The sequence below is a fragment of the Jaculus jaculus genome, chromosome 2, assembly GCF_020740685.1.
Source record: "Jaculus jaculus isolate mJacJac1 chromosome 2, mJacJac1.mat.Y.cur, whole genome shotgun sequence".
Lineage (NCBI taxonomy): Eukaryota > Metazoa > Chordata > Mammalia > Rodentia > Dipodidae > Jaculus > Jaculus jaculus.
This window is the reverse complement of record NC_059103.1, coordinates 57,243,288-57,271,149: the sequence shown is the minus strand read 5'-3', so window position 1 is coordinate 57,271,149 and position 27,862 is coordinate 57,243,288. Positions and strand designations below refer to the sequence as shown.

The 27,862-nt window shown below is 48.6% G+C and overlaps 1 protein-coding gene across 15 annotated transcripts in view; it reads left to right on the top strand.

Annotated features, from left to right (window-relative positions):
- Window positions 1-27,862, top strand: part of Myt1l (myelin transcription factor 1 like) — a 456,412-nt gene that overhangs the window by 411,114 nt on the left and 17,436 nt on the right. For all 15 annotated transcript variants that reach the window (XM_045143668.1, XM_045143670.1, XM_045143672.1 and 12 more), the window contains 3 exons: window positions 354-416; window positions 9,805-9,888; window positions 11,574-11,795. In XM_045143668.1, coding sequence (XP_044999603.1) covers window positions 354-416; window positions 9,805-9,888; window positions 11,574-11,795 — 369 coding nt within the window. The remainder of the gene's footprint in view (window positions 1-353; window positions 417-9,804; window positions 9,889-11,573; window positions 11,796-27,862) is intronic.

The following is a 27,862-nucleotide window of genomic DNA, read 5'->3' as shown; positions in this document are numbered from 1 at the left end:
CCTGTGGGCTGTGGCTGATTCAGAGTAACAATAAGGGAGATATTTGGAGGGAAAGGCCATGTGGAGTGGCCTTGTAAAAGGGGAAGTTAGATGCTTCAGAGACTGAGTCCTAAGGAGTCACAAAAATTCATAGTCCTTCTGGCAATGTCCTTGTGTGGGAAGGAAGAAGGCAGTGACAGATTTATATGTGGTCAGGCTGGTGAAGGAGCCAGGGAGCTCCCAGATCAATTTAGCCTCTCTCAGTAGCAAGGTTAAGCAATAAAGAGTTTGCCTTTTGGATGAATAAAAAGTCAATTATCCAGGGAATTTTATTTCCTTCAAGTAAATTCCCCCGTTTGCATGTTCACTCGCAGGTGCCCCACCCCCGGCTGTGACGGCTCTGGACACATCACCGGCAATTATGCTTCTCATCGAAGGTATGTAGATGCTTCTCCAGCCGACCTCTCCTCAGAGGAGCAGCTCCGCCCCAGCAGGGGGGTGACTCTCGGCTCTGCAGCAGGCTGGCTTTGGCTCAAATAGGGTACTTCACGCTAGGGAGCAAGGTTGTCCTCTCTTTTCTCCTGTGTCTGCATGCTGCCTTAGGACAGCAGGGGGGGCACTGAAAACCGCATCCAGTGCTCCCTTTTGGAAGAACAAAGAAACCCATCTCCAGTGTGCTGTAAATCTCTGAGAACTGTCCTTGAGAGGAAAGGCTTCTCACACACAACACTGGTCACTTTAACACTAGAATTTCAGCCACAAAGCCCATAAGTAGAGCTCTACAGAGCTTACCACTGCAGAAAGATTCCCAGAAAATCTGCACTGTGACATAGAGATGCCATCCTACCAGATGCTAAAAAGCTTCTATGACCTGCCATTTTCTCAGCACAGTATGAGCTCCCAGTGTGTGCCAGGTTCTATGTTAGGTGAGATGAGAAAGAAACTCTTGGTATATTGGGGGGAAAAAAAGTTAAACACTTGCTAAAAATAGCAAGACTGACTATTCAAGGGGACATAGCAAAAGATGTAAGGACCCCTGACCTAGGGCCTTTCTTGAAGTGAAGGAGAGAGATTAACCTTCACTGACTCCTCTAAGGACAGTAGGAAATCTACAGTAGGATCACTAGACGGAAAACCACTATGAGGACCTAGGTGTTCCTGGCTGACTCCATGGCATCACCACTGCAGGCAGGGAGGTGGTGAGATGTCCACCATACCATGAGGAGTTTTCACTAACCTGCCTTTGCAGAATTCTTACACCGCATTCTTAAGGACACGGAGTAACCCAAGATCACCTGCATCAGACTTTGGTCACAGAGGAGGGTCTTTGCCAGCATACTACCCACACAGAGGGGAGTCTTATTTCATGTAGTGCCTGGTCCCATCATGTATTGTGAACACCAGGGCAGCAAGGAAAGGGCAAGAAGGTTCCTGAACTGAGGCTGACCAACAGTGATCTCTCCTCCCTGTGAGGTAGTCCACAACCAGCAAATAAGTGAAGTAAGCTCTAAGGTATCTGTTGCCTTTTCTCTGCCTGTATTCAAGATCATAACATAGGCATTATTAAAGTAGATGAGCCCCGGAGAGATGGCTTAGCAGTTAAGGCGCATGCCTGTGAAGCCTAAGAACCCAGTTTCAACTCCTCAGATTCCACATAAGCCAGATGCACATGGTGGCACATGCATCTGGAGTTTGTTTGCAGTGGCTAGAGGCCCTGTTGTGCCCATTCCCTCCCTCCCTTTCTCTCTCTCTTTCTCTTTCTCTCTCTCTCTCAAATAAATAAATGAATAAAGATATATAAAATATCTCCCATGGCAAGAAGGAAGGAAGAAAGGAGGAAGGGAGGAAGGGAGGAAGGAGAGAAAGAAAGGCGGAAAAAGGACAAAACGAAGATGGAAGGAGGAGGGAGAGATGGAGAGAGGGAGGGAGCATAAGGAGAGAGGGAAGGACAGTTACAGGGAGTGTCAGGTCAGCAACAACACTGTGATGTGAAAGCCAACTGATTCCACCTCAGTGGTCAGAGCAGGTCCTGACTAGCTAGGTTTGGATGAGGCCCAGCACCCACAGCACATCACTGGTCCTCACTTGTCCCTGTGCCCATGTTCTGAGACTGCAGAGGTAGCATATGTCTGTGAAAGAGCAGAACTAGACAGGCTTCCAGGGCATTCCGGGAAGCCTAGCACCTTCTCGGGCCCTCTTCATGCTCAGTGAGACATTCTGGCTCCTGACTAGGGTTGCTCACAGGCATTGCTAACATTTGGGGGTTTGCCGTGGGGCATTCTGTGCATGTGGGTTGCTGATCAGCTCAACAGTCACCACCCTCTGGTGCTAATCCACATGTCTCCAGACACTGGCCTGGGTCAGGAGACATCTGCTCCATGATCTGCACCATTAGACATGCAGGACAGAGTGGGGTCTGTCCAAAAGGATTCAAGGATAGATGAGTGATTTAGATAACTGGAACTCATGACAAACATCTGAGTAAATACAAAAGCTTCACACATTCGATTCTAATCTTCATATTAATTCATTAGAAAAGAAATGCTGCCAGAACTTCCATTGCCTTAAAATCTCCACAACTGAAAATAGACGCTTCACTTCAATGCCTGCTTTGCTACTGATTTTTTATTCAGCATCATATAAATTTAACCTTAATATAACAAACATCTTTGTTCATTTTACTTGTGTTTTAGACTGTTATGTATTAATAGAACATAAGTGTGTCATTAAAATGTAACTGAGCCAAGCATAGTAGCACATGCCTATAATCCTATCATTTGGGAGGTTGATGCAGGACGATTGCCATGAGTTAAAGGTCAGCCTATGCTACATAGGGACTCTATCTCAAAATAATGTGTGAGTAGTATGTGTGGAGCATATAAACCAGGCTTCTTCTTAAGCTACTATCTATACTGTAAGCTGGGCTCATATTTAAGCTATGGTCAACGCTGTAAACCAGGCTTATATTAAGGCTATGGGGACTGGAGAGATGGATTAATGGTTAAGGCACTTGCTTGTGAAGCCAAAGGACCTAAGTTTGATTCCCCAGTACCCATGCAAACCAGATGCAGTAGATGGAACGTGTGTCTGGAATTCACTTACAGTGGCCGGGGCAGGGGTGGTTCTGGAACGCCCATTCTCTCTCTCTCTCTCTCTCTCTCTCTCTCTCAAATAAATAGATTAAAAAAAATATTTAAGCAATGGTCTACACTGTAAACCAGGCTCATAGTTAAGCTATTGTCTACACTATAAACCAAGTTCATATTTAAGCTATGATCTACACAGGAGCAAGTAAATCCATGGCTTATTGTTAGAGTTGCAAAGTAGATTTGATTTTGGAAGGCAAATTGTTGACATGTATCACCTTGTAGGGGGGTTAGTAAGTGCAAACTAGAGGTTATTGAAATGTCATTTAGTAACAGGTTCCCTTGCAAAGAAGCTAAAATGGTTTTGAGCACATGTTAAGGAAAACATTACATTCAGTTAACAGTTCTTTCATAAACTGGCAGCTAAGGAAGGGCAGGCCACAGCTCAATCAGCAGAGTTGTGTGAATTGGCTCTAAAGACAAATGCCAACAGCTCCATTAGGACCTTCTCTAGCCCCAGTGCTTTTTGTCCACAGCCTTCCTCAGCTTCTCAAGGCATGAGGAACTCCTCTTCTCAGTGAGGTCCTTCCTTGGCAGCACAGGCTGTCAGGCTCAGGTGTACTGTAGAAACCACACAGGGACGTTGATCTGAACAGAGATATATTGGCTTTTTTCCACAAATATGCCACAATTCTAATCTGCACTGAACTCAAAGCACCTGCACCCCTTCTTCATGCCACAGTGAGAGGAAGGTCTCAGAACAAGAATCCTGAGCTGAGAGCATGCCCATGGGTCACAGGCCTACGAAGCGTGTCTGCTATTCCCTCCTACTGAGAGCACGTGTGCACACATAACCTTGTCTGGGGTTCAGAGTTGTCTCCTGTGCCCTGACTCCGAGCTGCAGAGCAGTGTGCAGTCTTCTCTGTTTGGGGGTCTGGAGGATGCTTCTACTCCAGACACACCATGGACAGAGGAGGCCATCCTTTTGCCACTCAGCAGAAATGGAATCTGCAAGAGATTAAGTAGCAGAGCTGGAACTGAAACCATGTTGTCTGTCTCCAAAGTCACAGCTATGTGGACCTGCAGACACAGAATAGCCCTGGAAGATCACAGGGTAACCCCACTGGGAAGGGGCATGCCCTGAGCCAGCATTTGATTGCTTTGGTTTAGGTGTAGTCAGTGGTGCAGCGTCCAGCCTCACCACATCTGAAACTCCTTAAACTCATCTTCACAAGAGTCTATAGCTATGGTGTTCTCAAAAACATCATTCCATGCTTTCCCCTCCCACTGTCCTCGGCTACGGAGAACCCTGGTTCTCCACATGCTTGTAAAACTTTTCATAGCCCAGTCTTCAGCAGGCTTTGGCTTGGTGATCTTATCAAATCAGGAGATAAATTTCACCCAGCTCCACTGTATGTTCTCCTCCCACCCTTCACTGGGGCCTTCTTTTCCCCCTGCAGTTGTCAGACTGGTGCAGAGACTCCTGAATGCTTACACCACATAGGCTCACACCACCAACACCCCATGGCTGTCATCTGGCCCTTTGAGCAGCATCATGCCACTTGCTCCTGCTGCATGTCCCTCTGAGATCCTGTGACACATGACTGCCTTCCACTCAAGTACTGCAGCATCTTACAGAGTAACAGCACCCTTCTGGCTGCCCGAATAACCTCTGAAAACAGAAGACCGAGTTTGCCGAGTTTATTATATATCAAAAACAGCATTGATCTTCTTACATACACGACTTCACTGTCCTGTGAGATTATTATTATACTAATTTTAAGTAAGGCAGGAATTCCTATTATCTATGTGGTCAGCTCCAGTGATCTCCCTGGCACTTTCCTATCGTTGTTCTATGGGGTACATGATCATAGGCCCTGACCGAAGGGTTGACTGCATGTTCCTACTCCGTTCCCCTGTGATTTTAGAAGCCCACATCATGATCCCAAATGCCTTTCCTGCTGTGAGAGGGAAAAATCACTGGACCCCAGGATGGAAACGAACATAGCAAGCTTGCTGGCACCCAGAAGACCAAAGGAAAAGGCTTCGTTCAAGGGTCACAAAATCAGAAGATGTACTTCTTCACTAAGCAGCTGTGAAAACTGCCAACATGGGCCCACTGGAAGGATGTGCTGCCATGCCACAGGTCCAGCGAAGGCCTTCCCTTGCCCACAAGTTCTGAGTTGGGTGTAGCAGCGTTTCTGGCCTGGACATTGGAAGGCCCACCTTCTGACGGCCCCTTCCTTATCCAGACAGCCAGCTCCCAGGTGCTAGGCCTCCAATCACCCTCTTCCAACCTGGAGCTGCCTCAGGTCCCACTCCAGCCTGAACCTGCACCCAAGAAAGCAAGTGTTCCACCAGCATTTATAGCTATCAAAGGATAACACTACAACTATTTAGGTTATAGTTGGGGTTGACTTTATTTTCAGTTTTGTGGTAACACTTCACTCCATGAAGAAGCAACTGTTAGAATGGATAGAACAGAGGGAGGGTGAGGAAAGCAGAAACTACAAAGCAAAACAAAAAAGTAGACTAGTCATTTCAGAGTTGCTTTCCTAATGAGACAGGACAGTAGAAAAATAGCTGATGGGTCAACATCAATCCAGTGACTGCGGGTCCCTTCTTTGTGTATGGACTAAGGCAGAATGTCCACTGACATACCAGCCTGCTTGAGAAAGTTGGCTGACATATCAGGAACCCTGGTTTCTGAGAAGGTCAGGTGTGGCGGTCTGAATGTAAAATGCTCCCCATAGATTCACGTGTTTGGATACTTTAATCCCAGATGGGGATGCTGTTTGGAAACATTTCAGAGGTAGAGCCTTTTTAGAAGTGTGTCACTTGGTGGTGGGCCTTGAAGTGCTTTCCTTCTCTCTCTCCTCCCTCTCTGCTTCTTCCCTGTTCATGTGTAGCTGTGGCACCACCCACCTGTTCCTAACCTTGAAACTGTAAGCAAAAAACGAGCCTTTCTTTCCCTAAGCTGCATCTGGTCAGGTATTTTATCCCAGCAATGAGAAAGTAACTGACACATCAGACAATAGCCTGGGCTCAGCATGGTGACATGAAGTTTAGTGTAGGTGAAACTCCTGGGCTTTAGTCTCACATACCACAGGAACCTACTACAAAGCAGTGGCTTCCTATAATGTTTACATATTTCAAGCACACAAAAGTTCAAGGAAAAACTTAGATATATAAAGAACCCCTATGTCAATGATAGTGAATTATGGGGAAACAATTTGTGCTTAGGAAAATGTTACTCCATTAGAGCATAATCCCAAGTTTCAGCTCAGAATTCCAAACATCTAGTAAGTTCTGTTGGTACTTTCATAGTACATACTGTGTCAGGGGCCAAGAAAAATGATATTGGGATTCTAACGTCAAAGCCTAGCTCATCTATGGAGAACGTAAAGGTCTCATATAGAACCAAAGGCTCATGTGGGTACAGGAGGAGGGGATATCGACAGGGAGAGGCTATTCTTGGGATGAGGTGTACCTTCTGGCCGCTAAGCCGGGAACAGTGCTGCCCTGTTCAAATGCACATACACACTTACATGGTTATCGCCTCCAAGCCTACGTACGGTACGGTGTACCTGGTCCACTGAGGAAGCTCAAGGCTGCCAAGCCTGATGGTGTGAGGAAGGAAAGAACATGCTAGACAAATGGGAGTGGCTATCTCATCATCTGAGGTACAAATGCCACCTAGTGAATTTGCTTATACACATTACGATACACCCAGATCAGCAACACAGGACTAAACACCAGCTTAGAGGCAGTCTGTTATATCTGAAGGATCCCTAGCGCAGAAATACAGGTGCTTAAAGTGGGAAGATAGGCCCAATGCTGGTAGGAATGCTCCTGTGAGGAGTTGTGCATGGAGTCACCAAGCAGCCCCCAAAAGCAAAAGCTGCTCTCTCACGGGCCAGGGCACCTACAAAAGCCTTTCTTCATCACTCCAAGCTGAAGTCAACCGTGGCTGGCGTCTTGCTAGCTGAAGCCATGGACCCTAAAGAAGAACCACAGACACTGATGGAAGCCCTGCGCCTTCTTTCCTGTACCAAACACCTTACCTCCTCCTCATGTTCAGAGGCGTGGCTGAGCATACCCATACCAGCAACCTGAAATGTAGTCACTGTAGAGAATCTCTGTCTGGGGTCTATAGAGGAGTGGGTTTCGTGTCCCTGTTCGTTGAGTCACTGAATAAGCTTTCCTCCACACTCCTAGGGCTCTGGGCCTAGGTAGGGGTAACGGTGTCCTCCTGTTTCCAGGAAGGGAGAAGTCTTGATAATTTTTTAAAGGAAAGAATGCATTGTTTGATCTTACAGAGCCCATCGTTGAGAGGAAGGCATGGCAGCAGGATCATCAAGCAGCTGGTCACATTCAGTCCGCAGTGAGAAAAGAGAGAGATGAAAGCTCAGTGCTCTACGAGCCTTCTCCTCTTCATGCAGTCCTAGACCCCAGGGTCTTTCCATCTTAATTAGCCTAATCCAGAAAACCCCTCACAGAAATGCCTGGAGAGCTGGTTGCAAGATGAAGCTAAATCCTGACTAGTTGACAATGGTTCCTCTTGGAAGGTCACTGGGATGATCCGGAGTGAGGGCTGTGTACCAGGCAGGGAAAGTAACAGGAAATGAGCCATATAAAAGTTCTAGGCAGAAGCTGAAGTAATGGCTTAGTGGTTAAGGCGCTTGCCTACAAAGCCTAAGGACCCATGTTTGACTCCCCAGGACCCATGTAAGCTAGATGCACAAGGCGACACGGGTGCATGGGGCACATGCCCACAAGGTGGTACATGCATCTAGAGTCCATTTGCAGTGGCTAAGGCCCCAGTGTGGGAATTCTCTGTCTCTCTTGCTCTCATGCTCATTTAAAAAAAAAAAAAAAAAAAAAAAAGCTGCCAGGCAAACAGTTAAGTGCTACCTGTGAGAACAAAGCCTCAAGCCTCATGACCAGGGCTTTTGTGGGCTGCTGGGTGCTGACAAGCAGAAAACCCAAGTTGTGCTGTGTTGGTGAACATGGATCAGTGTTTGTGGAGTTCAGGAGGAGTCCTTAAACTCCAAACCCTGAGTTTGTGTCATTTTTAACCAAATGCCAAGACTGAGAAGGATAATTTATGAGCCACTACATTTTTATTCAAGAATATCTGAGGAAGAGAGATGGTCTGTGAACCGAGGAAGGGGAAATGCATACACCCATGTGGTCTCATGTGGTCTGAAGGCCCATGTGGGAAGTGAGCACAGGCCTAAAACGTGAAAAGAAACTTAGAGAGGAAAAAGAAGAAAATATCAAGAGCTCTTGCCATGTGGGGGGCAGGAGGGAGTAGAGAGCCTTGTGGGAGTATGGGTCAAGGACTCCCAGAGGGTACCAGACCAGAAACCTGGGAGTTCAGGAGAGGTGAACAGGCAACAAAAAAGTGCTTGCCCACCTGGTAAGGATCTGTCTATAACCGTATTATGGTGGGCTTTCCCTTCAGGCTCACGTGAGCCTGAGAGAGGGCTGATTGGTCTGGGATGTAGATTGTGCAGCCAAATTTAGGGCTGGGCTTAACCAATCAAAATTCCAGGATCCAATTTAAACCTTAATTTTAGGAAAGAAGAACGCCCACCCAGAGAGGGACTTGGGTTGTTTATAGAAAAGCAGATTAGGTAAGAGATAAGGAGAAGCCAGATTCTTTGCTGATCTCTAGCAAAGTGCAGACTGCAAGGGCAGGCCCAAGGCATTCGTTTTGAGGACCAGTCACCCTAACCGCCTGGGGACCTGGGAGAAAATGATGCCCCTGTGTGTGTTCTTCCTCTGTTCATGCTGATGCAATTAACTTGTACTTAACTGTGACCTGCTCTGTACCAAGGCCTACGGCTAGGGGCTTGGGACACATGAATACAGGGTGTCCTAAATGCTCTGGGATGAAGCTATTAGAGGAACAGTGAGCAGAGCAAGTGGAGAAGGAAGAAGGAAGGACTTGCCAAGTGGCTCTGAATAACCTCCCTGTGCCCGCCCAGCACACAGAGAGGACAGTAGACAAGGGAAGCGTAAGGCTGAAGGGTAGGTAGGTAGGGAGCCTGGGCAGGAAGCCATCAGAGGACACAGGGCCAGGGGAGGCAGAGGTCTGAACTCAGAGAAACCCAGTGCCAAGCAGCCACACAAGTCCCAAGAGGGTCAGAGCCTGTGCTACCTGTTCCATAGTACAAGGCCCACAGAGGCAGGGAAACTCAAGAGAGAGGCAGCACATGAAGCTTCCACAATAAAATCTTGTATTCAAAGCCCAGAAACCAAATAAGTGTGTTCATATCAGCTCAAATAAACTCAGTGTTCCCTCTGCAGTCTTCAGCAGAAGGATGCACTAGAGTGAAGGAAAAGATCCCTGCACAAGCCTAGGCTGCAGGGCCTGGAGGGCAGCCGTGGTGCTCGGCCAGCTTGACTTGGAGCCAGGCCCATCTGACTGTGTGTCTCCCCTTCTGCGTGATTCTCTCCCCTCCCCACTAGAATCTTGTCTGGCTCCAGTTTCCCAGGCTGACCAGGTTCCTCCCGTCTGCAGCATCCCAGGCCATCCCAATTTCTCTGGCCCCCTTGAGAGGGATTGACAGCATGCATGTAAAGGCATTGAAAAGACACAACTTGTGCTCAAAATTACCCCCCTCCTGGATTTCACCCCAGAAGTCCAGGCTGGGAAGAGACACAGGTCACTGATTACAACATTACGCCGAGTTTCAGCATGCAGCATTTCTGAGCTTTCTTTCTTCTTTAGCCTTTCAGGGTGCCCGAGAGCAAAGAAGAGTGGCATCCGGATAGCACAGAGCAAGGAAGACAAAGAAGACCAGGAACCCATCAGGTACAGAGGCCATCAGGGGCCCACACCCTCAGGGAAGCCAGTGAACATCCAGGGGGTCTTAGCGAGCACCTGCCAAGATCTCACTAAGTGACTCGGCCAGATAAACCCAGACCAAAGAGCATCTGCTAACTGGCTGAGAAGTTACATGGACAGCCAACAGCATGCCAGTGTCACTCACTGATGTTTCCAGTGGCCCAAGTCACAAGCAACTCCCTCTCCCCAGCAGAATATACTGGGGACTTCAGATTTATAAAAGATTGTGAGGGTCTTAAACATAATACCAAAAGGCAATGCTTTGCTGGCATTCGGCTATTAACTAAAAAAACACAGGCTCACTCCCTACCTTTCCGGAGTGGGCTTGGGAGAGTTAATGAATTAAGCCTCCCTGCAGCCACCGCTCCCTGGCCAAAACCTGCTGTGCCTGGGTCACAAGACAAACCTAATGGATCTGCCCAAAGTTGAATGTCAGTATCTCAGAGATAAATTGAATTAATATTAATGAAAACATAAGTTATTAAGACCAAGTAAAATTTATTTTAATAAATAGAAAACATGGGTTCAGTGGGATGTAGACTGTGCAGTTTAAAAAGAAACTCGGGAGCTTGCAAAACCTACTGGCCCCAGTTCAGTTTCCCAGTACCCACATAAAGCGAGATGCACAAAGTGGTGCATGTATCTGGAGCTCATTGCAGCAGCAGGAGGCTCTGCATACCATTCATTTTCTCTTTCTTGCTCCTTGCAAATAAATAAAAATATTTTAATATATTTAAAAAAGGAACTCAAGGCTACATTTATAGCTCAATGGGTAGAGTACTTGCTTAGCATGCACAAAGCCCTGGTGTAGTGGTTCACCTCTATAATCCTAGCACTATGGAAATGCATACAGGAGGGTCAGAAGTTCAAGGTCACCCTCACCTACATAGGAAGTTTGAAGCCAGCTGGGATATATGAGACCCTGTCTCAAAAAAATAAAATAAAAAGGAAATGCAGGCGTAATCCACCGGCCTGGCAAAACAGAGGCTTCAACGTTAGAAGTCTGCCTTCTTTGAGGCACCCCAGCCTCTTGTCTGAGTCTGGGCCTCAACCATGCAGGGGTGAGCAGTGGACTGAACAAGCCTGGTTGGGAAGCTACAACTCCAGCAGGTCCCCATGGCTCCCTCACCAGCTCTGCTCAGGAGCCTCAGATGCAGCTTCTGAAGTGTGCCTCACCCATCAGCTAGGGGACTTTGTGCCTCCAAGAGTACCAGAATCAGCCATCTACCCTAGTGCTTCTGGTCACATGTGGGCCCAACAGCCCCCTCAAAGCAGTCCAGGAACTGCAGGTTCGCAGAGTGCAATATTGCACAGCTCCACTAGGTGGCGTCTTCTGAAGACTTGGTTTTCTTCTTTATTGTGTTTGTGTTTGGTTGTTCAGGTTTTGTGTTGTTGTTGTTGTTTATTTGTTTGTTTTGTTTTGTTTTACAGTCTTATGCATAAGACTGTGCTGGTACTAAACTTATGATCCTCCACTGCCTAAGTACTGGGATTGCAGGCTTGGGCCATCATACCTGGCTCTCCATCTTCTTTTCCTCTGTGTTAGCTTTGCTATGCCTTTCTCCTTCACCTAGGGCTGTTTGACCGTGTTGTAGAGGTCACCCAGCCCCTGACAGAAAGTCAGTGAAGCTTTTCCCCTACCTGTTGTCCAGGTGTCCGGTCCCTGGCTGTGATGGTCAGGGCCACATCACCGGGAAGTATGCGTCCCACCGCAGCGCCTCGGGGTGCCCCTTGGCAGCCAAGAGGCAGAAGGACGGGTACCTCAACGGCTCCCAGTTCTCCTGGAAGTCGGTCAAGACGGAAGGCATGTCCTGCCCCACACCGGGCTGCGACGGGTCAGGACATGTCAGTGGCAGCTTCCTCACACACCGCAGGTGAGTCCCTCTGCGTCTGGGGGCACGCCTGGCTCTGGTGGGAGGGGTTTCATCTACTATGTCACCATTTGATCTCGAACAAGACTGAAGCATCACTACATGAAAGTTTGGGGAAAGATGAACAGAATTTCAGATGTACTTGACACACACCCCTTCAACCACATCTGTGCACTAAGACAATGGGATTTTCCAGGAGTGGGCTTTTTATATCAGGGTCCATGGAAAGAAACCTATTTTAACACAGTAAGAATCCACAAGAGCACCCACACGGACACATAGATATTTGTAGACGGAGACATTCCTTGGCTGAAATTGGCAGGCAGCCCCCCAGTGGGAAAAGAGGATGGTGCTTGTCACGTAGCCTCCTGTGAGATCTCTGACAGATAATGAGAAAACTCCCAAGAGACTCAGTCAGTCTTACTAACTTTCATTTGCTTAATTTGAAACAAAATGTACGATTACGTTGTCTTGGAAGATACCTGTTTTGTGATGTACCCCTAGGTAGGCTCCTTGTAGAAGTGACAAGTCTGAATGGCGACAGGTCTCACCAAAGGCCAGCCGAGCACGCATTAAACGTGGTGCGTGGTTTTTGAGCATGGGAGCCCACAGGGCACAGGAGCTGGGGAATCCCAGGCACCTGTGCACAGAGATGGTGTCCCAAGGGTCCGCTTGCTGCTGCTGTATCACCTAAACATGTCAAACAATGAGCAGGCATTGACATGAAGGCCAAAGGATTAATGACAGCTTCAGGAATATGTCACCCACAGCCTGAACATTTTGAAGTATATTTAGCTATCAAAGAAATTCCTGTTCAGGTAGAAAATTCAAACAGTACAAATACTTTTGGGGGGGGGGGAGTGCCTTTCCCTGATCTAATCTCTCAACTGCCTTCCCAGGCTGGTACTCTTGTCTTTATTATAGAAGTTACCCTCATAGAGAAAAGGCACCTACCCCTGGGCTGCAACCCAGGTCCCTTCATCCCTTGATCTCTAGCGGTCCTGTCTGCCGGGAGGTACCTCCCCTTTCCAGTGCCAGTCTTTCCCACTGGGCACCCCTGCCACCTTCTGGGCTCAAATGCAGCGAGAAAGCCAAGTATACTTCCCTCTGCAGTGCCTGCACGCACGCCCACCTGCTCTCGTGCTGACAATACCACAAATCCATGCTCCAAGCAGCAGTGCAGCTTTTAATCTGGACCGGTGACGTCAAAACCCCCTCCACATAGTTCTTTCTCCCATATCTTCTACTACTAATGACAATGAAAAACATTGCATAGCATGTGAGTAAGACCAGTTGTGCTTTCTCGCCTGGCACAGATAAATCAAGCTGCATTGGCTGATGGGAGCTAAATATTCTGGGTTGCTCAGTGTCTAAGATGGGAGGAGGCCTCTGAAGGGGCAGAGCACTCCACAGAAATACCCCCTTCCTCAACTTCCCTCTCAGGTTTATCCATATGATTTTTAGGAGCAAACACAAAGAAGGGTTGGGTACTCTGGTCTCCAAAGCTGCGTTTCGCTTGGCTTCCCAGAGCCTGGAGAGTGGACGCTGTGAGCAGATTCCACCCTGAGGCTCCTGGGGAAGGGAAGAGTACCACACCTCAGGAACCATGGAAGTCAGGGAGCAGCCTGCCTAGCCTAGCCCCGTGTGTCACCCACCACCTCTTCTGATCTTCCCCCAAAGGGCCTTTGACCAAGTGGAGCTTTTGTTGGTGTGCAGACAGTTCTAAGAGAGCATACATGGAATGATCACACCACTTGTTATTCCTGGTGCTCTTTTCTAGAAATTTGATGTAAATTGGCTAGAGCTCCATAGCCTGGCCTCTGTGAGGCTAGTCACCCTCCCTCCAAGGAAATGCAGATGCTTTCTTTCTGGATTCCAAATCTCTGGAGGCCACAGAAGTCAGAGACATGAGTGACAGGACCCCACCTCAATGCCAGCTCCCCATCCTGGGCTGCTGCAGGGACCGGGGAAGGCCTTGGAGCTCCATTCAGGGACTCCTGCTGGGGTCAGGGAGGGAAAGAGGCATACCAGTCATTTCAGACATACTTCCCATCAAGTACTGGGCAGATCACTGGCAGAGCAATGCTGAGACTTCATTTCACTTAAGGGTGTAAACAGAGTGCCAAGGCCTCTGAGGAGGAAAAGGAGACCAAAGTGTGTGGCTGCCAAATACCAAATGGGCACTAATATGCAATCTCATAGGTCTTTCCTGGACATGTGGCCCAAGACCTGGGCCCGCTTCAACGTTGTGAGCATGCCTGTAGGAAAGAATAGCAGAGGGCAGAGGGCAGATGTCAGGGATGGCTCAGTCCTGAGCACATTTAACCTACCTTTGGCTTGATCTTATGCTTGTGTGGTGTCTTAGCTGTGTTTAGTGTTGTTCAGTACTGTTGAGTCCACCGCGTCATAGCGAGCTGTCTCCAGAATCCAGGGCTCCGTTACCTGCCCAAGGAAAGGGTCACTGTTGCTGCACCCTATGTGCTGGAACAAAGCCAACTCTGGAACCGAAGACTAGATGGAAACAGGAGCCACCTTGTATTTATCTCTCCCCAAGATGGTGACAACTAGCCAGTGACTTTCCAGCAAGTGCCAAATTACAAAGAATTAATGAAGCAGACACACATATCCATGAGTTCTGGGCTGTGGTCACACCAAGCCACATTCCCAGCATTCCGGCATGCAGAGTCCACTCTCGCTGTAAGCACCCAGCCCATATGCAGTGCAGTCCTCTCCAGTTCAATCATAGTGAGCCCTAGGGCAACAGGCATCCTATGTGTACGTAAGTGGTGTGCGATAGAGAAAAGGGTTCCTCCTGTTACTACTTCCAAAGTCAAGTCATGTCTAAATGAAGGCAGGGCTGATCTGAAGGAATAGGAAATGTTTTGTTTCATCTTTAGGATTGACGGAGTCCTTAAAGTAGTTCTTAAAATGAAAATCAGGCCTTCAGTTCTATTCTCAACATATTTCAAACCAAGGCTCCTTCTAAGATATGTTACTGAGACAACAACAATAACAAAAGGCCCAATCCTTTTAACTCCTTGTAATTGGCATATGAAATGTGTTTTCCTAGTCTTAGTCCGTACAGTTTGTAGGCATACACCCTTCCCATACATTCCCATACATTCGCTTCCAATGTTAGGTGCTTCTCTATTGATACAACCTGACAGGAAGCTACTGAATGGAGAAAGGCTTTATTTTAGTTTACAGCTCCACACACCATGTCCGCGGTCAGGAAGCAGAGAGGGGTACATGCTGGAGCCCAGCCAGCTCTCTCCTTTTCACTCAGCCCAGGACCCTGGCCCGTGGGTGGTGCTGCCACAACTAGAGTGGGTCTTCCCGCCTCAGTTAATCCAATCTAGAGACTCCTTCACAGACATGCCCAGTGGCTTGTTTCCGTGCTGATTCTCGATGGGCAAGTAGACAAGATTAGCCATGACAGTCAGGACACCAGAATGTCATAGTTGAGTCTTCAGCAGAGCTGGTGGCTAAGCCAAGGCATCCACCTGCATGCAGAGAACACATCCAGGGAATTGGTCACCTGAACACATGGCTCCTGTGACCTCTGGAGGTGATGCTGTGATCACCAAAGCAGCTAATATGAGATTCTCATTCTTCCAAAAATGAGGCTGTGATAAGAGCCAACAGAAAAGTTCAAAAGGAAATCCAGCCATAATCCTGTGTTGGCAGAAGTCTGTGGATAAAAGAGTAGCTTTATATATGGAGCAGGAGTATTCCATACAACATGGGGTAGGGAATTGTTTCTCAACTCTTCCCAATTAACTCCCCCCATTTCGGTCATAGCAGCCAGAACTGGGAGTGCACTACACACAGCACATTCATCAATTCCATGCTGGGCGCAGCAGAGCCCAAAGGGGTGGTCAGCATGACCTTACCTCAAGTGTCCAGCTCAGAGCCACCATGAAGGGGCACATTCATATAAGACCTTGGCCTCAAGGCATATGGCATGAGATAGACGGATGTCAGACAAAGACAGCGTGCAGTGCAATACATAGTGGCGAGTGTGAGCTCAGACTGCACAGGCTTCCTAGGAAACCCAGACTCTAGGAATTTCCTAAGGAAACCTCCGTTTTTGTCCAGCTCTCTCTCCTGAGCTGCCAATCCTACAGTCAGGGGACACAGGTGGAGAAAGTTCAACAGCACAGCTTCTGGGTGGACAGGTCTGCTCTCTAGAAAGGAGACTGTCTACCAGGAGGAGGGATGTTACAAGCAGCAAGGTGGCCCAGGACCCAGCAGCTCCAATGAAGAAGCTCTCGTCTCCTCGAAGTGAGCAAGGTAGTCCCTAGAGACGGCCAAAGGACAGCCAGCTGGGGTAAGTGCTAAAGATGGATAGGGAAGAAGCACCCCCGCTCTAGAAGAAGCCTTGGGTCTGTGCTCCTGCGGAGGAGTGGAAATTGGAGGAAGGGGTAGTTGGGAAAGCCAGAGGCCAAGGAAGGTATGTTACAAAATGATATAAGAATTGTGGTTTTCAGCCAATGTACCTCTACAATGTGGTAATATTGGGGTGTCTCCAGATTCTTGTCTTATGAATTCAAAGAATTAAAATCTGCACACCAGAGCATAAAGTTTACATTTTGTTAGATTATAAATAGAAATTAAAGAACTTCAGAGAATGAAAGAGGAAAGAATACAGAGAGCTCCTGCCCAGGAGAAGGCAGGAGTGAAGTAAAGCTCACCTAAAGAACCAGATTTGAGTCTCTTATAGATTCTGAACAGGGCCTGAGCTAACTAACTAGATTCAGGTGTAATCCTTCCAGGAATCTTAATTCTAGGAAAGAAGAATTCCTTCCTAGGGTGGGACTCAGGCTGAATTTAAGGAAAAATAGATCTAGGTAAGGTACTCTAGAAAGAGATCAGGACTTCTTGCAAAGTGGAGACTGCAAAGGCAGGCTCAAGGACATTCCTCACTTTTACTCTTGGTGAGCCTTGTTACCCTAAATTGCCACAGAAGGGGCTATGGGGCCTCTGCCACTACAGGGCCACGAGATTGCAGGTCCAGGATACTGAAGCAATAGTTGTACTGGTGAGCTCTGGTGGCTGTAATACAATGACACCGGGTATCAGAGAGCACTCCATCCTCTCACACATTGGAGGGTGAGGTCTAGATCAAGTTGCTGGTAGCTGGGATTGCTGGGGAGAGTCATATTCTGGCTTGTCAGTGGCCCCTTCTTGCAGTATCCTCACAGAGCAGAGAAGGCATATGAGTTCTTATAAAAATAACTAAACCCTCATAGGGTGTGGTGGTGCATGCCTTTAATTCCAGCATTTGGGAAGCAGAGGTAGGAGGATTGCCATGAGTTCGAGGCCACCCTGAGACTACATAGTGAATTCCAGGCCAGCCTGAGCTAGAAGGGAGACCATACATCAGAAAAGCAAACCAAAATAAACTAAAATAAAATAAACCCATCAGATCAGGCCTACTCTCTGGCCTCACTTAACCTGGTACTGGATGTTATAAATAATCTAGAGATGACATAAACTGGAAGATACAGTTTAGCGATATGGCATTTGCTTGACTTGAGAAAGGTATTAGGTTCCATTCCAGTACCACAAAAAAAAAAAAATTAATGTTTAAAAGTAGAAGGAAGAATTGTAAAGGTTATATGTAAACAATGACCCATTTTATAAAAGGAACTTGAGCTAGTGTTGGTTTTGATATTTGGAGGTCTTAGAACCATTCTCCTCTGATTTGGAGGGACAATGTAGTGATATTCTAACTTACTTTTGTTTCATCTCTAATACTGTTTAAGTAAAGTGAAGAAGGCTCTTTAAAATTAAATTTTAGATGTTTAAAAAAACATATTTTATTTGAGAGAAAAAGAGGCAGGTAGAAAGAGAATGGGTATGCCAGGGCATCTAGCCAGTGCAAAGGAACTCCAGACACATGTGCCATCATGTGCATCTGGCTTACGTGAGTAGCGGGGAATAAAACCTGAGTCCTAAGACTTCATAGGCAAGTATCTTAACTGCTAAGCCTCCATTCCAGCCCCAAATTTCAGATTTTAACTCTAAGAGAAAATATTTTAGAATCAAGTCCTATCGTTTAAAAAATAGTCTATTTATTTGACACAGAGAAAGAGGCAAATAAAGAGAGAATGGCCATGCCAGGGTCACTAGCCATTGCAATAGACTCTAGACACAGGCACCAGTCTGTGAATCTGGCTTTATGTGGGTACTGGGGAATTGAACCCCAGACCTTAGGTTTTTCAGTCAAGTGCCTTAACCACTGAGCAATCTCTCCAGCCCTCCAGTCTTATCTTTTGTCAGATGTTTTCCTTACAGACCCTCTAGGCCCTGGCTGTGCCATGAGTCTACCTGCTTGGCTGTGGTTCTAAGACAGAGCTTTCCTAGAATGCTTGGTTCCTCTTTACTCAGAACCTTAACAAACCCAAGAGGTCACAACAGCAACTACCTCTGGGAGTTGATTCTACTCCATCCTCTCACTTAGGCCTTCAGTTGGGAGGCTGCAAACACTAGCCGGCTAAAAGGCTTATTCCTGGAGAGGGGTAGTGGAGCACCCCTCAGGCACGGGCAGCACCATCCACGCAGGTCGTTTCTCCATCCCCAGCAGAGAGGAGCCAGAACCAAAGCAACTAAGCGCTGACTGGAGGTAGTGCAGGGCACGAGGTCAGCCCACAGACGGAGGGGAGAGAAGGAGGCGAGCAGGTGCAGGTCTCCAAGCCACCCAAGGAAGAGCCTTGTGCTCTGATGCTGAGCAAACACCAAAGCATCCACCAAGCTGCAGACCAGAACAGTTCCTTTTTAAAAGATGAGAAAGCGATGTGGAAGAGATCAAGTCCCCTTCTGTGAGCTCCCAACTAGATGGCAGAAAAGCTGGGCCTTAACCAGGGCTGCTCTGGCATATGGCATTGTCTGTCCTTACAACCTAGCGCCGGACTCTACCAGGAGGCTGGCATGCCAGAAACAACTGCTAGGAGCATGCATTTCACTGCTAGGCCTCTGCTCTTAGCCTCAGAGGACAGATCACTCCTTGTCTCTGGAGTAAAATGGACCTCCTCCCTACCTGTCCTCTTTAGTAACGCCACAGCCTTGAGCCCAGTGGGAAGATGCATCCCTGTCTGCCAGCAATACAGGAGAGTCCTTCTTCTCCCTGTTATGGTGAACAATGCCATGTTCAAACTCTTGCCAGAGTTATTAGTCAGAGCCTGTATCTGAACAGCCTCTAACAAGCCAGGTTTGCCACCTGTCCTCAATTTAAGCCTGTTTAAAAAAAACAAGAGTGAAAAGGAGATGTATTTAATTGGGAAGAGGGACAAAGATATCTAAAGCCCTCCCTCTGTCCCCCTGCAAGTTCATCTTCAGGGTCCCGTCAAGAGTTTTTAGTTTAAGTAGATGGCCAGAGGAATATGGAACTAAGTAGTACAGGTCAAAATGTGGTCCCACCCATACCTGACAGACCATTATCTGGGCTCCAGTCTCCCCTTGCAAGGGGATCTGACAAGTTGTCAGAACGGTGTGAAATCTCTTTCATGGAAACAAGTTTCTCCTCTGGTTGGCACCAGGCTTTAGCCTTCTCCCTCTCCCAGGATGAAATTCCTCGGGAAATTCTAGTTTCTTTGGGTGCACTATTTTGATATAATAACCAAAGGGAGGGACATAAGTGTCTCTGGCATATCCTCATTGGGGGTCAGAGAAGTTATAATAAGATCAGAGCCAGTAAACAAAGGAAGCACCTCCTACACTCTGCTCAGGCCTCTGATGAGCAGCCCAGATTCCACACACCAGGGAGCGAGTTCCTGGCTCTAGACACTCTGAGCCCTGCAGTACCTGAGCTCGCAGGCCCCAGGCTGCCTCTGGAGTGAAACCCATGCCCTCTTCAGTCCTCTCTAGACACTCACCTCCCCCCTCTCTCCTCGGAGCTCCTCGACCTCAGTGGGGCCAAATGGTGGGGAAAGGAGCACACTGCGAGGGGATCGGCCACAAGGGAGAGGTTTTTGTTTGGAAGGCCATATTAGGTTTCACAGCACAAGGGCCATTGTTCTGGTCTGCAGGACCTGGAGGAGAGATGGAGTCTAAGGAGGCTGGTATCCTCCTGGATAAAGGCCCCATGAGACAGAGAGAGAAAACAGGCCCAGGGTTCTGCTGGGCTCCTGCTCTGGGGAGATCACCTGGGCCCCTCTTTGTGCCCGTATTCTTTCAGCATCAGCCCTGGGGCCACCTGGGCAGAGTATCTTGAGGAAAGACAGAAGTAATATATTCTGCTTTGGTGCTTGGGGAGACCGGGCAGGTGGTGTGCACTCTGAGCACAGTAGAACCATTCTCTCAGCCACACCTGGGTTTTCCTAAGGGGCTGGGATCTCAAAGCAAGATCCTGTGAGTGCACCTTCCATATTATAGTACCTGCAGGGGAAAGACTGGGGCTCACCAACTCCGTGGTGACCTGTGGGCATTGAAGAATTTCATTCTTTCCCATGCCTCCTCCCAAATTCCACCTTCGCTTTTGAACCTTGGGGCAGGTTTCCAAGCACAGTTGATTTACTAGTTCGTCTTGATGAGAAAACCCTTGGGACATTTGCATTCACTACCTTCTGGAGTCAGACTCCCTGCTATATTCCTGGGCGGGCGTCCCTCTTAGGGGCGGAGCCACACCAAGCCTCCTCATCTGCACTGACCCTTTACACAGGAGGCCTCTTCTACCACAGCCTCTGAGAGCTCTTCCTCTCAGCTCCCTTTGCTTAATCTCCATCTTCCAGTGTTTGCTGGAAAGCACTTGGTAGGGAAAAGCTCAGATCCAACATCTGTCTCACATCACGCATCCCTCGGGGCCCCATGAAAAGTTCGAAAGCCACAGGTCACATCTGTTTGACCTTCCTGCCTGAAGCAGCAGAGCATTTGGCAAAGCGTTGACAGTGAGTGGAACCCAAACCATGCTTTATTTTTGTGGGACTTTTTCTCCTAAAGCACTTTCGAATTCACCGTCTCACCCCGCCCTCCCCAGGGCCTCATCAGTACAGGACAAAAGTGGAGGGACAGCACGCACGCGCCCACCGAGCCTGCAAAGCGGATGGGCAGCTGGCCCGGCTCTGAGTAGTCTTCCGCATTGGTTTCTGAGCAGTACTCTGCTTGCCCCTAGTGGGTTTCTGCAGGGGGGAGTCAGTCTGGCCCAGGCAGGGCACCCCAGCATCTGCAAAACTACACCTCCTTGGGGTCAGGTCCTCATCAAACCCCTTCAGGCTCTTAGCAGAATCCAGCTCCTTGGACGTGAGGATTCAAGACCCTGTTCATGTTGGCAGCAAAGCCACTCATAACTAATACTGCTCCCTGGCTACTGCCCCACCCTCCACAACCGACAACCTGGCTCTCCCCCAGTCAGGAGAGATGGGGTCTCACACCATGTCCCCTGACTGCCCAACTACACTCAGTGGGAGAAAGTTGGGTATGGATTGTACATCTGACCTAGACATTTTGGGGCTACCTGAGTATTCTGTCATGGGCAGTATCTGGCCACCGTCTCTGACTGACCCTGAGTCTGCCACTTCCCCAAACTCAATCTTATAAATTTATAAGGAAAATGAACTCACAAGCAAAAATTAACTATACCAGCTGTTGTCATTACTTTCAATTACTGGGACAAAGTGCCCAACCAAAATCAGCTGATGGGAGAAATGGGTTTGTTTTGGCCTAGTCTAGAGAGAAAGCTTTATGAGGGCAGGGACTGGATGAGGCAGGACATCACCTCTGCCACAACAGGTAGAAAATAGTAGCAGGAGATTGAGCTGAGCTCTGGCAAAGGGGAAGCTGGGTTATAACACCCAGAGTCTGTCCCCAGCAGCACACCTTCTCCAGCAAGGCCCCACCTCCCAATTGCCACCACCTGAGGACCAAGCATTGACAACACATGAGTTTACAGGCGACATCTGACTCAAACTACCACACAAGCAAATGGATATGTTTATCTCTAGTGACCATGGGGAGAATCTGGTCTTTCAGAAACTTCAAGTCTTAAGAGCTTGGGGAGGTGGCTCAGGGGTAGAGATTTGTCCGGCATGTGTCAAATTCTAGGTTCCATCTCCAGTACCTCATACATTCAAAAACTTGATATCTGGTCCTAACGTGTCCACTATGTGAATTCATTTCAATAGAAGACAAAAACTTTTGAAGTCCTAATAATTCATGTGGAGCTAAATCTTCTGATTCCTCTAAATGGTTGGGTTTTGCCGTGGTTACAGTCGTATTGTAGTTATGAGGGCGCCGTAGCGGTTTGCTGGCTGCCGTGCTAGAAGCACTGGTGGCGGTGTTTGTGGTCACGGGGGCTGTGGTATTCGTGGTGGTGGCTGTGATGGTTGCAGTGATGGTGCTGATCGCCACAACCATTCTAACCAGCACCCCCGCAACAACCGCTCCCATCCCCACAGCCACAGCCACCGCACCTGCCCACCGCATGCAAACCCCTTGCCTGAGCAGTCCTAGGACATGCCCTCGGGATCGTCACTATTCACGCAGGGAGAGTAGCAGCATGGGAGCATTTCCATGAACGCTGCTGCCTCACCAAGAGTCACCCAGCAAACCATCACTGCGCCGTTTAAATCCCAAAACCTCCTTCCAGTGCTGGTGCTGGGCACCTGAACCCTGCTTGAGCAGCAGGACTCCTGCTTCTCCAGCTCTGAACGGTCACACCAGGCATGGCCCCCGCCATCCCCGCATAGCCTCCCCCTCCTGCCTGTGTCCACATTGCCCATGTCTGGCCGTGTTGGATTAGGGTCCATGGTCACCCGATCTTGTCCTTAAAGATTCCGTTTCCAAGTCCATGCCCACAGAGCCCAGGAGTTGGGCTATCAGCCTGTCCTTGTGGGAGACCTGGCAGTCTCCAACCACGAAGCCCGGCTCTGAGCCTGGAGGACAGCCAAGGGAGAAAAAAGGAGAGGGAACCTGGCCATGCTGTCTGGAGAGTCGTCTGGTGGTAAGCTCTGGAGGACTCAGAGTCGTAGCGAGACAAGCTTTTGCCCTGAAAACACATCACACAGGGCTGCCCACAGTTGAGCTTTCTTTTTGAGTCAGCTTGTTGCCAGCAGTCATCCTACCCTGGATGAAGAGAGTCTGAGGTCTCTCAGGGGAACTGCTGCCACACTTCTGCCTCCAGCCCACGACCAGCACACCTGGCCAAGGTGTTCAGGCAATACTCCAATAAACACTGGCTCCATGAGGAGTAAGGTGCCCAATATTGGGTACAACTTGCACTCTGCTATATAGACCACTGGAAAGGGAAGATAAGAGCAAGCTATTTGGCCACCGTGTGTGTGTGTGTGTGTGTGTGTGTGTGTGTGTGTGTGTGTGTGCGATCTTGCTCCAGTAAATGGTTTTGAGTATCATCACTAATGAAATCTTGATCAAACTCAATAGACTGAAGACATTTATGTACATTGAATCTATACCTACCTCTCATAAACCTGCAAGGTAAAGCACAAAACAATTTACGTAAGAAGGAAGAGCACACCATCACATCTGAAAATACTGGGACTGCAAAGGGTGGTCCAAGATTCAGCGAGCGGCTGCCAGCCCAAGGAGGTGAAGATGAGAGATGGGACCGGGAAGAAAGGAGAAAAGGAGGAAGGCATGAGCACTCTGTGCTATTCCCAACAACCACAGTCCTCTGAGCATGAGGAGGCAGAGGGTATGGAAACAAAGACCAGCTAAAACTCCACAAGGGCAAGAGAGCCACACGCCTGCACCTTAGCAAAGGGCAAACACTGAGGCAGGTGCTCTGCCAGCAGCAAACAGACAGGTCACTGTGCAGACAAGAAGAGTAAGTACATTGGAGCAGCATTGCCCAGCCTCCTCCCTCTGCCTCCAGATCCCAGCTTGAGGTGACTGACCACTCTCGTGACGTTGCAGTCCACACCATGCCCAGCCTCTCTGGACACAGGGGCCAATTTCTCTAGAGCTGGCATCAGGGAAGATGCAGCGATGGTCACTGGCGCCTGCAAGGGCTGAGTGTAGCCAGGGATCACAGCCATTTAAGAACACGAGGTTAGACAATAGATGCCAAAAGCAATAAACAAACCCAAAAAGGAAAGGGAAAACTCAGAGAAAGCAAACAGAAGAAAGAAATCTTTTTTTAAACCTATAATTTGTCACCAATCAGAAAAGAATAGAAAAAAAAACATTCAATTTATTGTGTCTAGAATCCCAGGGAAAAATGTATCTTAAAAATGATTAAGTACAATAAAAGATTAGTTATTAAGTGAAGATGAAAACTGTAGGAAGTCTCACATAAAATGAAGCAATAATGGCCAGTTGTGGTGGTGCACGCCTTTAATCCCAGCACTCAGGAGGCAGAGGTAGGAAGATTACCATGAGTTTCAGGTCACCCTGAGACTACATAGTGAATTCCAGGTCAGCCTGGGCTACAGTGAGGCCCTACCTCGAAAAGCCAAAAATAAAATAAAGTAAAGCGATAAGGAAAGATGATAAAATATATTTCAAAAGTAAAATAACAATTCAGGATGTTTAGTGACAACCACTGAGAGTTCCTGAAAGGCTGAGATAACAGATAATGGAAGAGAGAAAATTACCCAAGAAATAAAACAAGCCGCATTCTCAGGGCAAAGATCTTGAGTATTCTGGGGGAAAGGCCTCACTAAGTAACCAGGAAAATGGGGACAGGCATCCTTCTAGTCAGGCTCCTCAGCAAAGCAGATCCCCTAGGCAGTGTGGACAGAACCATTCCCTGAAGGGGTTCCTTCTCCAGGCCTGAACAGCCTGAGCCAGCCAACCTGCACGATTCTGTGGGGCCAACAGTAAGTAGGCTGGGAACCCTCTGGCAGGTGCTGACCCTGCCATCCTAAGTGAAGTTTTCCCCAGGGAACCCCACAAGGTTTGTCAGCTGAACCACCAAGTCCCACAGTGTGCAGCACAACCCTCTTGGCTGAAATGAACTGAGGGTGTGTGTCCATCACTACAAAACACCCTCAGCAACAGTGTGCAGAGCATTGCGCTAAACACCCAGGAACTGTAGCCTTTTCACACTGACCCATAGAACAAGTTATGGTTATGAAAGTTTGAACTCAGGAACAGGAGAGAGACAGAAAGAGAGGTGAGGGCTGGGGATATGGCTCACCTGTTAAAGTGTCTGCTTGAAAAACCTGACAGCCTAGGTTCAATTCCCTAGTACCCATGTAAAGCCAGAAGTACAAAGTGGCACATCCATCTGGAGTTCATTTGCAAGATGCCCTGGCATACCCATACACTCTTCTCACTCTTTCTCTCTCACTGTCTCTTTCTCTCTCCCTCCTTGCCAACAAATATATTTTGTCACAAAGGAGAGGTAGGAGAGGGAAAGGAAGGAAAGGGCAGAGGGAGAGAAGAAGGGAGAGAGAGGGGAAGGGAGGATGAGAAAGAGGGAGAGAAGAGAGAAACAAGCTAGGGACAAGCTAGAACAATGGTGTGGCTTCGCCTCCACGTGCCTCTAGGTGGCACACACTCTTGCACACTGCCCTGCTCCCCAGGAACCCTGCCGAAATACCTGTCTCTCAGGGTGAGTGCAGAATGCCACAGGGGGACAGAGGGCTCAAGCTGGGGTTGGGCCACATGCTGTAACCTGGCATCATAGTGGGGTCCAAGGAGCACCACCACCACTGGTATTGTGACCCCTTTCATCTAGCAATTGTTTCTGCACTTGGGGTGCTACACAAATGCTCTCTGTTGCAGGAATGAGTGTGAATACTAAATTTAGGGCCTACACAGGGCTCCTTTTTTGTTTTCAGTTATGGCCTCTCTATCTAGCAGAGGCTGTACTTGAACAGGAGATCCTCCTGCCACCTGCACCACCATGCCTGCTCCTAGCAGGGTATTTTACATCCCCACACTGTTTACATAATCACTCAAGCCACCAAAACTGGCCTCTTGGGCAAGTACCAACTGCTCGGCATTGAAGGAAAGCCGTCTGCGTGCAGCTGCTCTCCTGGAGTTTTGAGAACGACATTTGTTTATGAAACTGAGAAGGTTGACAGGGGCCTCCCACCTGGCAGCCTGAGCCAGGGGAACCTGAGTGGTCACACAGCAAATTCTGGTACACACTGTGCCCGAGCTTTCTGCACAGTCTGCCTGCAGCATAGCAAGGGCTGCTGGAAGAACAAATGCCCACACAGAGGCCGAAAATGCCACTCCGACCATGGGAGCCTGGAACTTGCCCTAAGCCTGAGTCAGGCCTGGCTGGCTTTACTGACCAGACCCCAGCTGGGCGCTCTGACGTGATATTTCTCTTGGGAAACACTCCGGAGAAGAAGTCTTATTTTGAGGTCTCAACCTTTAAGGCATTTTGGTGATCGAAGTAGTTCACTCAACTCCAGCCTTTTGGAAACCTCGCTCACCACTCTCCTGTGGAGCTGAACATTTCTCCCATCTAGGCTGGGCTCTAAGTTTCATCTGGGCAGGGAAAGGACCCGCATCTCCCCTCCGCCCGCTCCTGTGCCTGTTGAAGCTGTGCTGGGAGGACTGCCGCATCGGCCCTGGACCTGTGTGGAGGTGGCTGTCCCTTCCAGAGACACAGAACAGTGGCTACTAAAGAAATGAGGGAGGCCTCACAAGCTCCTCACCCTGGTAGGGAGAACGTCTCCCCGACAAATAAAATCATGCAAAATGCAAGGGGGACAACACAGCTATGAGTCTCTGAGTCCCTGAGCTGGTCATGTGACAGGTGTCACTTCCAGACACCAGGCCACCTCTGCCCCTACATGACCCAGCTGCCTGAGACAGAGGAGCCTCTTCCAGAAAGTTCCCCTCCCACACACACTGACTCTGGGGCTTCTTGCACAGAGTTGGGGGCTTCTCCAAATTGAGAAGGGAATGACAGGGCTCTCCTCCCACTGAGCTAGGAGGAGATTCATGAATAAGGAAAAAAAAAAATTCCATGAGCTCAGACAGCACCTTCCTATCCCCTGATCACTGTTCCCACTAGGGAGCAGGCTCACTCCCTCTGCCTGTTACCAGCGGAGATGGCACTGGACACGGAGAAGCCCCGGCAGGGCTACAGTGCGCACAGTCATGGCTCACAGCGTGTATCATGGAAGCGTGATTACATCGCGAGAGCTCTGGGTAACTGTGCAATCAGAGAGCCAGAGAGCAATGACAGTGAGTGGAGCACCAGGGACTGTGTCTGGAAGCCTGACTTCCTCCAGGGTCCCCCAGACTCCAGGGCTCTGAGCAAGCTCTCTCCCCACCTTTAGTCTGTGTAGAGAACAAAGTTCACCGGCAGCAGCTGTGTCTGAGTCACACAGCCCAGGATTTCTTCCAGATCACGTATTTTCCTTTCTGATGCATGTCCCTCCACCCCCTGGACAATGCACGTCCTGACCACACTCCCCCGGAAAGTTTGCCTACCAAGTGTGCCGCAGAATGTTCTCCAAGTGAAGCCCAAGGACAGGTGTCTTGGTAAAAAGTGTGAAGCCTCTAGAACTCCTTTGCAGCCACTATAGCCCTTGCTGGATCCTACTCTGATATCGGTGCCAGATGCCTGCACCCCTCCTCCCGGCACACAGTGAGGAATGGCCATTAACCACATGCTGCCCTGAACTTCCTGTCACTGAGATCACAAACCAAGGCTCAAAAATCATTCATCTTAATTTGAGAGTTTCCACAACTGGCTGAGGTTTCTGCTTAGCACTCACTCTGTAGCAGTAAGGCCAGCCCGGGCTTCTTTCCTGGGCCAGGTGGGTATGTGCACGGTCGGTCTTCCACAACCCTGGGCCAGACCAACGCACCAGTCCCAGACTGCCAGGCAAAGAGGGGCGGGGGCGGTGGGGTGATACAGCGTGATTGACCACCAGATGGCAGTAGTTCTCAGGGAGCCCGGCACCACCCAGAGGTCTGAGCCAAGACATTCAGACTTCATTTCCAAATTTGACCTGTACTCACTGATGGTGTACTCAATGAACAGAAATGGTGGGACACAAAGGAGGTGTGTTTGAGCAGAATGCACCTTTCTTTGAGTCTGCCTTTTTTTCCTAATTTAGTTTCCCAAACTCTGGTTCAAATCTCATTCTTTTTTTTTGTTTATTTTTATTATGTATTTATTTGAGAGAGAGAAAGAGGCA